Genomic DNA, 13,438 nt, shown 5'->3' on the forward strand with positions numbered 1-13,438 from the left:
CAGGTAGCTTTCCTTGGTTGACCAATGAAGAGAAAAGAAGATAAGAAGCAAAGCAGGAGGGAGACCAGGAGGATGTAAGAGAGGTCCTGGTTGTTGGCTTTGACAATGGGAGTTTCTAGGTATTTAATGAATATGATTAGAACAAGGCTTGTGGTTAGGAAGAAGAGTAGAGCAAAAGAGACCAAGATCTTGCCCAGATATTCTTCGTAAGACAAGAAAGTTATAATTTTGGGGATACATTGTATTCGGTCCTCATTTGGATATTGATCAGGTGGACACTTGCTGCATTTTTCCATATCTGAGAATATCAAAATTATTCTTTTTAAAAAACTTCTCCATTCACATTTTAAGAAGTAGTTTCTTGGGAAAACATCTGATACCAGGGACAATGCAAGATAAGATAATAAGAATACCATTTTCATATCTATTTCATATATTTCATACATCATATTTCCCCCCCCCTCTCTCTCTCTCTCTCTCTCTCTCTGTATGTGTGTGTGTGTGCGTGTGTGTTTTATGCCACCCAGAGTCACCTTTTAGGGAAGATGGGTGGCATAAAAATTTAATAAATAAATGAATAACTAAAATATGTATATACCTAAGATCTAGGACAGGGAATTCAAGATCTTAGGACCTGAAAGATTTCATGCTAATGTGCAGAACCTACAATATTAGAAATTAATAATGTCTTGGTTAATCTTTCTAAATACACTTCCTGAGTCCTGCAGTGTGGCACTTCTTAATATAATGAACTCATATGATGTGTAAGTTGTGAACTCTGCAAAGCTGGCAGAGAAAGCACTAGTCATGGGATAATTTGGAATGACTAATGGGAGCAGTGGTAACCTGGATGGAATGAGGTGTTCCCACAACTGTCCACAGCACCTCATTCTGGACAAGCAATACCTTCCTAGTGATCCTCACGGAGAAGCCCCTATAGTATACATTGCAAAAAACCTTCTAATAATTATGTTAGGCATATAGTGTTAGCCTACAATGTTGGGTTGAAAATATATTAACCATAATAATGCTATGTCTTTAAGTTGTTAATTGGCCAATGGGTGTGTAAGTGTTCTCATGGCCATAAGAGGGAGCTAGTAACGTAGCTTCTTTCTCTCTCTGAATTCACTGCTCTCTATTACTGTTTTTGCTCTGTTGTAAACCTGAACTGCAGTATTTATGCAGTTAATAAATGAGGTCCTGCATGAGCACCTATACAAAGGAGTGCTGGTGTACTCAATGACATTCTAATTTATAATGAAAGCATGGAAGAGCATGTAAAGCTGGTGAGAGCACTACTTGACAAATTGCTTAAAGCCCAGCTGTACGTGAAGTTATTTAAATTTGACATCCATAAGAACAGCCTAGACTACCTGGGGTATCACGTCTCCAAAGATGGGGTGGAAATGGACCCAGGTAAGCTGAGAGCAATTCTGGAATGGGGGGGGGGGCTCGAACCAGGAGGCAGTTATAGAGTTTCCTGGGATTTGTGAACTTTTATCAGCTTTTGCATTTGATCACTATTACTGTTGATCCTAATTTCTTAAGCTTTTGTTATCAATGGGTTTTTTGTGCTAAAAGGGCTCATTTTGTTTCATCCTTTTGCCTCAAAGAGAGGAAATGAGGGTCAGAGGATGGACTTTGTAATACTTGAAACATGGTTTTTGTAATACTGTTGCATTGGCTAATTAATATGGGTTTCCCTATATTTTAAATTAGCTTTTTCAGTTGTATTGCTGATAATTTCCAATAAGCCTTAACCTTCAAGAAAAAGCCTCTCAGAAATCAGGAGTGGTAGGAGAACATTTAATACATTGTAGATAACAGTTTTGTTCTGAGCTGTTCTCAAACCTCCATGACCAAAGAAAATAGGCAAGCCAACCTTGAGAAGCTCTGAGAATGTATTTTACCCAAACACATTTTAATGTTTTTTGTTTGCAAATGTTTTTTTTCCACTTTTATTCAGAATATTCTTTTCTATGGCTACACACACACATTATTGGATGCTGTAATTCTTGCCTACCCCTGACCTAGGGCAAGATTTGGCCATCACTAGTGATGTTACCAAAATGTTGCATTTTTGTATTTTGGGCAAAAGGAAAGATTAAAATCTGCCCTGCTCTCAAATTGAGGCTGTGCAGTTCTTGGAAGTGAGGTTGGGAATGTTCCTTATGGATTGCCACCCTCACTACTTAAGGCCTTTGTCACTATATGAAGTATTTACCAGCACTTCAGCTAATTTTGTATACAAATATTCCTATGTTAATTTTATATGGAATGTTTTAATATTACACATTTTGCCATATGCTTAAATATTAAAATCCAATTTTAGAACATTCTCATGTGTCTAAATCTTGTGATTAAAGTCATTTGAGTATTCATTTGATAATGAATGAAAAAATGAAATCTACATAGGTATTTGTGCCTGAAGAGGTTCAGTGCCAAGGAGAAAAAAAATAACAAGTTTAACATTATTTCTTTTCCATGCCTCAATATATTTCCAGTACTAATAGCTTTTATGCATCAGTAGATTTCAAAGAACAATCGGTGCTTCATGGCTTCGATTCTTTGATGTGTCCATTTAGGCAACTGCCTCAATGCAAGAATTTTACATCGGGCATAGATTTATGTACAGGTTTATTTCCCAATGGCCAATCTGATTGACGGCGGCAATTCAGTCATTTTTCCAACCGGGCATCTTGGAAAATTACATGTGCGCCACGAGCTACCGCTCCAGTAAAATTTCTTGTGTATGTGGGTTTATTACACTATTATCAAACTAACAGCAATCTGTGTCCGCAACCCTGCATACCGAGCTTGCCTTCGGTACCCCTAACTCTGACCAAATTGCACTCTCAACAATAGCCTGTGTGACTCTTAAGAGACGTGGAGGTGAAATGAAGCTTACATAACCTCAGTCCCAATGTGGGCGTCTGCTAGATTCTTCCTCTCGTGCCCTGTCCCGCTAGGGAGCCCAGGCAAGTTCGCGCACAGGGTGCACCCAGAAACCCGCTCCTGCGCAAAAAGTGCTTTCCAACAACTCCCGGCCATAACGCGGCGCGCCCACGGGAGGAAAAGTTGCGAACCTCAAAGAGGCTCGCCGCCTCAGACTCCTCTCGTGACACCCCCCCTCCTCCTCCTCCTCCTCTCCTCCGCTCGCGCGACCTCCTAGCGGTCAGACTCTCCGCCCCTCCTAACCGCCCTGTCACTCCGTCTCCCGCAGCCAATCGCGGAGTCTTCTGCCACCTTTCCCCACCTCCTTAGCCTCCTGGGAGTGAGGGGGGAGGGCTGCGAGCTGAATACTAGCGGGTTGTGTATATGTGAAGAGAATTGAATGATTGAACTTTTTTCCGCGCCAAGTTTTTGCTGCGTTGAGACTTCGCCGCCGCCTTCCTTTCCTTTGGCTACGTGAAAACGGTGCATTTTCATGCGGTGCGGAGTGTTTAGGGCTGTCGGGGTTGTTTTTTTCTCCCGCACCCGACTGCACACAAAGCCATGGGGTTTCAGGAGCCCGGCGTTCCTTTGACTCTACTCCTTTGGATTACCGCTTCCTGGGGTTGCCTCCCCGGCTGCGCTGCCTGGGTTGGAGAAACGGCAGCGGCGGCTCACCAGCAGGATGAGTTCTCCTCCGCCACCAGTATTTATGGAGCCAGATGCAGCTCCAGGTGTCTCAGCTTGCAGATTACGCGTATCTCCGCCTTTTTCAAGCATTTCCAGGTATGGGGGGAGGGAAACACCCAAACCAGTAGCCGGGCCGCGCATTAATGAAACACGAGCGACTTCTCGTTTCCCCTCTTGGCCAGGTCTAGTCGGAAAGAAGTCCTTGGAATTCAATGGGATTTGTTCTCAGAGATACGCAGGCTGTGGACTGCAGCCTTAGGCAGTTTGGCTGATGTTCACAATTGGGTGCCACTGCTTCAGCGCTTAGGGTGCATTTGTTAGTGCAGAAGACGAATTTTAGGTAAATGGGCTGAAATAAATTCGTTAGAAATTAGACCTATTCGGCACTATTCCCGAGGAGTCCTCAGGGAGGAAAACAGGATCGTAACAGCACAGGGTCGATCGATACTGAACCACTGGTATTCTGCGCTTTCCACTGAACTTTGTAGCTTCTGAAGAAGCTCGCAAGCCTGCCTTTTTCCAGCGAAATTGATCGAAGAAGCTTCTTAAAGCTGATCGTATCGGGCTGATCTCTTGACCCTAAATAAGACGAATGCTCCCCTTCTGGGAGTCGCGCCATGGTTGACTTGGCTACTTTTTGAACCAGCGCTGATAGCGGAAGTGGCGATTTTAATTAGTATAGAAGCAGTCGGCCGGTTTACCGAAGTGATTCAGTCATTTGTAATCACTAAAGCTTGGGCTGGGTATCTTTGCGGTTTGAAACATTTAATTTAAGCAGTTTTGTAATCTGGAGGTGGAAATAACTTACATGAAGCAATACTATTTTTAAGTGACAAAGTTGAAGATGTGTAAAAGAACACGTATTTGTTTCTGAAGGCAGTTTTAAGCTGCCACCCTCTATACCCTTTTACTTAAGAGTAAAAACTTACTGGCTTGATTGGAATACGCCTAAAGTAAACTTGCCTAGTTAAAATAGATCTATAATAATTATTCATGTTCCCCAAATAAAGAGTGGAGTATATTTTCTTTTTGTAATTAAGTATAATATGATATGTCGTGTAAATGGCCACAATTTTCAGTATTTAAGATAAAAAAATATAATGACATGATTTTGTATATGGACTTGATAAGTTATACATCAAAGCCCTGTTATCAGTTCAGATAACTTATTGCCTTATTCTCAGTTGATAAAGAAGTTGCTGGGAATTGGGTAACAATAACTTTAGAAATAAAGTCCTTTTATTCTTCTTGTTCATTTGCTTATTTTTTTTGAATTTGTTTGCACAATCCCAGTGTACATGGGATTGTGAGACAGTTATTTAAAAGAGCTGTGATAAAAAGGCAGTGATTTTATATCTGACCCAGAAACATTAAACATCCACTGTTATTAGTAATGAAACTGTATGAACAGCTTTCTGCACTATTTTTAATAGATCTCAACTTAAGACCTGCAAATTACTTGAATCTCAAAATTACTGTTAATTGGAGTGATTTCTACCTATTATCCCATTAAAGGGCTGTGTGTGTGTATATCTTTGCATGTGTGTCTGTATATATTGAAAATGGAACAAGACAGCATAGCTATCTTAGTTTTCCTAACTTTTTGATTGTTGGTTTCAACAGATGTTGCTTTGTAAGAAGAATAGCAATAGACCAGTTTAGTAACTACTGATTTGCTTGATCTTTCTCAGAGGAATCAGAGGTCAGAATGCCTTATTCCATTGACATAAATAAGTTATGAGCCATGGTGGTGCAGTAGTTAGAATGCAGTACTGCAGGCTACTTCTGCTGACTGCTGGTTGCCAGCAGTTCGGCAGTTCATTTCTTACCTTCCATCTCAACCTTTCATTCTTCCAAGGTCGGTAAACTGAGGACCCAGCTTGTTGGAGGCAATATGCTAACTCTGTAAACCACTTAGAGAGGACTGTAAAGCACTATGAAGCAGTATATAAGTCTAAGTGCCGTTGCTGTTGATATGATGTAACAGATCTGTACAATATTCACTCATAAAAAAGGATTTTTTTAAAGGGTCCCTGGAAGCAAAAAGCTATTTTTCCCCCCTGTGGCTCTTTGCAGGTGACCCATTTAGTTCTGTGCCAAGACAATCATGTTGGGATAATTCTATTTCAGCATTCAAGTATGCATAATGTTTAGTGACATGTGAAGCATAAAAAGATGTAACTATTTTTCTTTGCATTTTTATAAAGAAAAATACAATTTTCTTAGTAAATCTCAGCTTAAGGATGATGACCAGTAGTGGGATTTCATTCTCAATATTTTGTTTTTGTTTGAAGTATACCATTTTTTTTCTTCATGCTTGTATATGCACTTATGATATTTCTACTATGTTTTGTAAAAATTTCAAAAATAACTAAGTAGTGCAGTGCTTGTATATTTCTGTGTATCACATTGAGCAAGTAAAAGAGGAAATTTAGGATTTTCTGGATGCTCCTAATTATATTTAAACTGTATCTTCCCCACCTCCAGCTTCACAAAATGCAATTGCAGTTGTTTATTATACATCATCTGTGTATCCTAAACATCTCAACTGAAATGCCCCACTAAATTCCATTGGGATGTTTTTCCAGCTTACCAAAATCTGCTATTAGAAAATGTCTGCACCAAAACTTTTCAGAAATATATTCAGTAATGTCACTGAATATTATATACTGTACATATCTGTGAATCTGCTTCTGCTGGTGGGATTGCATTTGTTTCCTGGAATTAACTGAGCACAATAGAGAAGTCTCTCATCTAGCAGGATATACTGGAATCCAAGATAAGAATAAATGTTCCTTGTTTAAAAAGATTGCTTAGCTATGTGCATTCCAAGCTTATAGTAATACGTTCAGTTGATGATGTCAGCAGCTATTATGCATATGTGTCCTGAACTTATACCACCATATTCAGAAGTGGGCTTAAATGTTGGGGAAATTGGGATTCCTACAGTAATACTTTTAAATCATAGTTGCATACATGGGATATGTGTGACATGTCTCATGGCACAACATTACAGCTTTTCTTAATTATTTTTGGCTTCTAAGTCATAATGATTGTTGTATAGCTCTCTTAAATTCGGTACATATTGTTAATGGGGATAAAGAATATCAGGCAAGAATCTTCATTACTTACTTTTTCATTTTTTATAGCAGATCAAATTTAATATATTTGCTAGAGCCCCAAATACTCCATAAATCTAACTTTGAATTTTTGTGTCAAACTTTAAAAGTTTGAGGTATGATTTCTGTTTTTTAGTTTAACAAGCTTCAACACATCAAAGAAGTGCCACAATTTTCCCTTCAAATCTTTACATATTACACATAAAACAACTTCAATCACACCTCCATTAAAACTATTGCAAACCCCAGTTTCACCTTCTTTAATAATGTCACTGTGCTACAACCTACTTTCCCCATACTTGAAATAATTGTTCTGTCCACTTGGATTGCATCCTTTGTTTTAAAAAAATGTTTAGCGTTCAAAATGATTAGATACATTTCTAACTTAAAAGGCTTAGATTTTTTTTATTTTTAGAAAAAAGTAGGTTATGATGAGACATAGAAGGCCATGCTTGGGTTTCACAAAATAATGATTAAAATAGTATTGTAGAATACTTCCTATAGAAATTTCAGTTGAGTATTCAAACAACAATCTGACTTTTTGAGTTGGTAATTATGTGGGCATTCAGTTCCTAGTCTCGAAAAATCCTACCTTGGTTGTGTAATGCTTTTCTCAGCCCTGAGAAACATAGATTTTTGCAAAGACACAGGGGGTATTATTATAAAGATGATAAAGAAAACATATTTGGAAGCATTTTGTTTTATGATTGAAGTTTCCATATATACATAAATTAGAAATACAGGTAGATAAGCAAAATTATGCTGGATTGTAAAATGAGAAAATGTCTTCTGTGAGCATATATTTTTTCATCAGGCATATAGAAATTAATTACAGTCAGGATGGATAATAATTGATGATTCTTTTAAAAAAATAAAATCAATTTTTTTGATTTAATTTGTATTTTTTGATTTTTATTAAATTTATTTTAATAAAATGCTTTTGGAGTAAAAATCTATCTAAAGATTGTTTTCTATTTAAGATACATTAATAATTTAGTTTATTCAGCATGAAATGGAGCTTAGTTATGTAGCATGAGGCTGTATATTCTGCAATATTTACATTTTTGCTAAACTTAGTCAGTGAATCCAAGCTCTGTAAGCTGAGATAACATGCACTGTATTGATGCATTCACACAATTTTACAGTAACCATGAGATAAATCATAAAACAAAGTTCAGGTATATTCCTTAACCATTGTTTTGGAAATCTATGTACACTACAAAACTGTATGATTGTTTGAAAAGAAATGTATCTGCACCAGGCTCTAAGCATTTTAATTAAGTAAAAGAATTTGAGTAGTTCTCCAACGATGTGTGATTAACATATATTAACCTAAAATCGGTTCTGATATCCCTGTTTTACTAACCTGACAGCTTATTATTCTAAATAGGAAACCTTCATTTTGTTTGCAAATAATAATATTAAAGATTCTAACTACCAGCAAGAATGAGACCTGGAATGGTGGCGCCTGTTGGCAGACATTCCATTCACCTGTTGCCCACCATGTCCCTCACCTTGTTGTGCCACTGCTGCATCACCAGCCATCCCATTAAAGTGAATGGGACTGTTGGTGAGTCAACAGAGGGTCAGAGGAGGAGCTGCTGTGGGACAGAGATGACAGTTGCTTTTTAAAAATTATTTCAATTGAGTTGATTTAAATCAAGTCTTTTTACTAGTGATTTAAATCATGATTTGAATTGTGATTTACATCAACTTGGTTTAAATCAAATCCACCCTGATTACAATTAATTATATTGAAAGGCAATTAATTTTTTAACTGCTGTCAGCTGGTTGTAACTCTGTTTTACAGTTGAACTGGTTAAAAAAGGTAACTTACATCAATCAGCCTGTTCCTACAGAAAGTCTTTTTTTTTTTATTGAAAAGTTTTAAAATACAATTTTCCTTTGAAAAACCCCCCTTCCCCCTCCCTCCTCCCCTCCCTACCTCCCCCCTATCTCCCCCCCTCCCCCTCTCCCTCTTCCCTCCCACCCCTCTACTTCCCCTCCTCCCCCCCTCCCCCCCCCCGACTTCCCAGAGCAAAATACAAGGTATATATCTAAAAAGCAATCATAAACAATCATATACTAACAATTATAAACTCTAAAATCCATCACTCTCTAGCTTATATAGAGTAAACCAATCCTTAACAATACTAAATATGTATAAAGAACTAAAATAAAAGAAAACTAGCATCATTCCCATCTATGTTCTTCCACAATTCACTATTACCTAGACATATTCTCACTTACACATCACAAGCACCTATCCCTATTAACCTCTCTAGCCAAAATAGGCTATAATAGATAGTTCTTACACAAATTAACCCGCATTAACCCACAAAACTTTCTTCCTCTTCCTCTGTAGTAAATTGTCCATTAATTCCAAATTGAACATTCTGTTACCATACATATCATCCCAAAACTCTTAAAAACACAACTACCACTTGACTATAAGTATATTGTGGAAGTTCCATAGATTTCTACTAGTCTTATTTTTTAATCTTTTTTGAGCGTTTTAAGGCAGCACGCGTCACCCTCTGTTCTCTAGGATCATCCAAAAGAGTTGCAGCTTGATCTCCTCCTGTACCCTTCTCGTCTAACTGTCCATCTTCATCCTCTTGATGTTCTCCTTCTCCAGATCCCTCTGCAGCTTCCAGAAGTGTTGATGGGGTTGCTTTTAAAACATTGTTGTAAAAATCATGCGCTTGCTTCACAGTACCCAAACAGTACCTTTTGCCATCATACAGTACCTTTTGCTCAACCCAGCTGGGATCTCCCATCTGAACCTTATATCTCTTTGCTTGAGCTCTTGCACAAGAAATATAAAGTCCTTCCTTCTCTTTAAAATCTTTGGAGGAATTTCTTTTAGAACCAAAACTTCTTGACCAGCAATCACAACTTTAGTATCATAGGCAGCTTGTATAACTTCATCTCTAATTTCCCTTTTTACAAAATAAACCACCACATCTCTAGGCAACTTTCTCTGCTTAGCAATCCACGAATTCACACGAAACACTTTGTCCATGCCTTGTTTTATTTCAGATGCTGGATGGTTCAATACCCCCTCAAAAGCCTCAGAAACCAGCTGCTTTAAATCTTCTTTAATATTCTCTTTTAGGCCTCTAATTCTAACAGCAAACTGCATCTGGTAAAATTGAGCCAAACTCTGTTCGCTATCCATTTTGTCTTTTAAATCTTCAATTTCCAATACTTTTGCTTCTAATATAGCATTCTTTTGAGTCAAGTCTTCCACTTGATCATCCAGCACCTCCACACATTTAGCTACTTTATGCACTGAGGACAAAATGTCTACCTTCATCTCTCTAAGTTTCTGCTCCATCCTTTCTTCCATTCTCTGCTCCAATTTCTCCAATTTCTCCTCCATCTGTGCAAATTTAACACCCATTGACTCCAAAATTAACTGGGTATGTTTTTCAAGATCCTTCGATGTCAATACATCAGGAGAATGCAACGCCTGCAGTAGTGATTGTTGTTGCACCGGAGAATTTCCAGCACTCCGAAAAGTTCTAGGGGGAGGTTTAGCCGCCATCTTTTACTTACAATTGTGACGCACTTTCACTTTAAGTTTTAAGCATAGTCCATCAAGCTTGAGAGTAAAATAAAATAATCCTCTTCATCTCTCCACCTTTTCCTCTTGTACCGCTCTGCCTGCTCCTTTAAATCATAGTCCTTTCTTCAGGCAGGGATGGTTCGCAGACGCCTGGCTCTGCTCCAGGAAGTTCGGAGCAGAGACGACGGCCAGCTGGGAGCAACCCAGGCTTCGGGGGAGTTCGATCCTTCAGCCGCCCAAGCTCAAAGCTCAGGCGGCCTCGGAGAACTCTACCCCTACCTGGGGCCTCACCCCCTCCTCTTCTCCCGAGGAGGGGGCTTCAATTTCGCCCGAACAGCTGATCGGCGCTGTTTCGGGCGAAAAAACAAGTCTTTTTTTTTAATGTGTATACTTTCTTGGCAACATTTCATTCTGAAACAAAACTGCTAACGTAATATACTGTAAGTTTCCAAATAATAGTGATTTCATTTTAATTAGGTGGGCAAAAACAGTGCAAATTCTCAGTTAAGACTTAATAACTATTAATAGACAACTCATCTCTTTTTCTGTCAAGTAAATGACTGTTTTTAACTGTAACCTGTGAACAAATTCCATAACTCAATTATTACATTATTTAAAACATGAAACAATAGTTCAGTGCAAATGGATAGTGTGACTTGCTCCTGACTACTTTCCTTCATGTTAAGTTTTCCTGGCTAGCCATTTACAGATGTTTTTATAGCTTGTCTTCTTCCTTTCCCACTCTAAGACCCAGCTAGTTTTTGCCTACATATTTATCTTACATCCTGCCTTTATGCTATCCTTTCCTGTTTCCCAACCATTATAGTTTTTGGTAAGCTTGTTTGTCCAGGCAGTAAGTTTCCACTGCAGCAAATTCAGTTGTGCCATGATACAAAATCAGCAGGACATTTTGGATTTGTAAAAACCTTGCATTTAACTAAAAGGCAATTTTGGTGGCCATCCATGAAAAAGGACATAGAAAGCTATGTGGCCAGCTGCCAAATGTGCACAATGGCTAAGAGGCTGCAGGGGAAGTCACCCGGACTGTTACAACCAGTGGCGAACCCCTCAGCCCCCTGGAAAGAAATACCCATGGATTTTATAGTGGAATTACCAGAAAGCAACAGGAACACAGTCATCTGGGGGGTTATGGATTTGTTTTCCAAACATGTGCACTTTATTCCTTGTCAGAAGATTCCCACCGCAAAAAACTTAGCCAAACTATAAGTGCAGCACATTTACAGACTGCATGGAGCACCCCAACGCATCATATCAGATAGGGGAGTGCAATTTACGTCAAAGTTTTGGAAGGAATTTTTATCCCTCTTAGGAACTACTCGGACTGTCATCTAGTCATCATCCTCAGGTGAACGGCCAATCAGAACTCGGGAACTCAGTACTTGAGCAATACTTAAGATGCTTTATTAATTTCCAGTGAACAAATTGGATGGACCTACTCCCTTTTGCAGAAGTTGCTTACAATAATGCAGTCCCCTCCAGCACAGGCTACGCTCCTTTTGAAATAGCCACTGGTCAAAATTTCAACCCTATGCCAGAACTAATCCCAACCAAACCGGAAATCCCATCGCTGAAAGAATGGATAGCACAATTGCAAAGCACCTGGCCAATTGTTAGGAAAGCTTTAGACAAAGCTAGGCAAGCATACAAAGCACAGGCAGACAAAAAGAGTCGAACCCACACCATTCAGGGTAGGAGAAATGGTATATTTATCTACAAAATACCTAAAATCTCTACAACCCTATAAAAAACCTGGACCTTTTCCAATTAAAAGAACCATAAACCCAGTAACAGTAGAAGTAGAACTACCCAAAAATCTTAGGCAAATACACCCTATCTTTCACTGCAGTTTGCTGAAAAGGGAACAACAGTCACCCTTATGGCCAAACCCCTCCCCTCCTATCATGGTTGAAGGAGAACAACACTTTGAGGCAAAAGAAATCCTAGATTCTAGAAAGTACCATGGAGGAATTCAATACCTAGTAGCTTGGAAACACCTTCCCTCCTCAGAAAACAAGTGGGTCCATAAACGTCACATCAGAGCACTTAAGTTGCTAAAGAGGTTTCATACAGAATATCCCAAAAAACCAGACTAACATCTATATTTTTGTTTCCTCTACAGGTGGATCTCTCCTATTTTTAAAGGGGGCAGGATGTCAGAATCCATTTATATTTCATTTCTAACTATCTCCTCTGAGCTAAACCCAAATCTCATCTTCCCCTGGATTCTCCCATTCCCAAGGAGGAGAGGCAACAGGCATGGGACTTTATGGCTTTCACTTCCTCCCTTAAATGTAACCTTTGTTTATTCCGCCTGCCTGCTATCCATCACAATATAATCAATTGCTTTCTCACTAGGCATTCCCTCTCAACTTACGGGCAACTACGAAAGGGGGTGGGAAAGGGAGAAATGCAACCCTCCGGGATCTGGTTGGTTTCTCCGAATGAAGTGTGAGGAGGGTGGAGATGATCCTGCTTGAAATGGACTGTTATCTCTCCTTTCCCTTGATGGGCTTACCATCTGGAGCTTGGCTGATCTGGAACTGACTGATTGAACTGTGGGGTGGGGTTTGCTTGGGGACAGTTTAAAAATATCAATCTGTGAGGGAATTCCTCAGATCCTGCCTATTATGCCTGCTATCTCCTATTTCTTAGTAAAAGTTACTGCTTGAAAAACCTTGTCTCCAAGAGTCCTACTTTTTAAAGATGTGGGCTGAGGTGGGTTCTGACAGATGGGTTGCATTTCTCCCCGTGACTATTCCATTGGTCCTAAAAACATTTCTAACCTTTTTTCCTACTTCAATAGGATCTTCTATTAGTTTGGGCAATTCTTTCCTAAATTGCCTGATTTCAAAAGCTGTTGGGGGGGCATTTTTTCCCCTCTCTTGTCATCTTCCAATCTATAGGAATCTCAAGAAAAACATAGCTTTTTATGAGTTTCTATAGATTAATTATCAACTTAACTCTCTTACACAATATACCAGATCAGAGTTCTCGCATTTCATCCTGGCCAGTCATAAAACTTCACACAGCTCCTTTTCTCTCTCTCTCTCCCTCTCTTCCATCTGATTATTCCCATTCTTTTTAACATCTTCTATTGTCCTTCTAA

General features: G+C 39.0%; 1 protein-coding gene across 3 annotated transcripts in view; it reads left to right on the forward strand.

Moving 5' to 3' along the window:
* The first annotated feature begins 3,346 nt into the window (after positions 1 to 3,346).
* ANOS1 (anosmin 1) overlaps positions 3,347 to 13,438 on the forward strand; it is a 281,496-nt gene continuing 271,404 nt past the window's right edge. For all 3 annotated transcript variants that reach the window (XM_083362693.1, XM_083362694.1, XM_083362695.1), the window contains exon 1: positions 3,347 to 3,717. In XM_083362693.1, the coding sequence (XP_083218819.1) occupies positions 3,496 to 3,717 (222 nt within the window). In that variant the 5' untranslated portion in view covers positions 3,347 to 3,495. The remainder of the gene's footprint in view (positions 3,718 to 13,438) is intronic.

The sequence above is a fragment of the Vipera ursinii genome (assembly GCF_947247035.1).
Source record: "Vipera ursinii genome assembly, chromosome: 4".
Lineage (NCBI taxonomy): Eukaryota > Metazoa > Chordata > Lepidosauria > Squamata > Viperidae > Vipera > Vipera ursinii.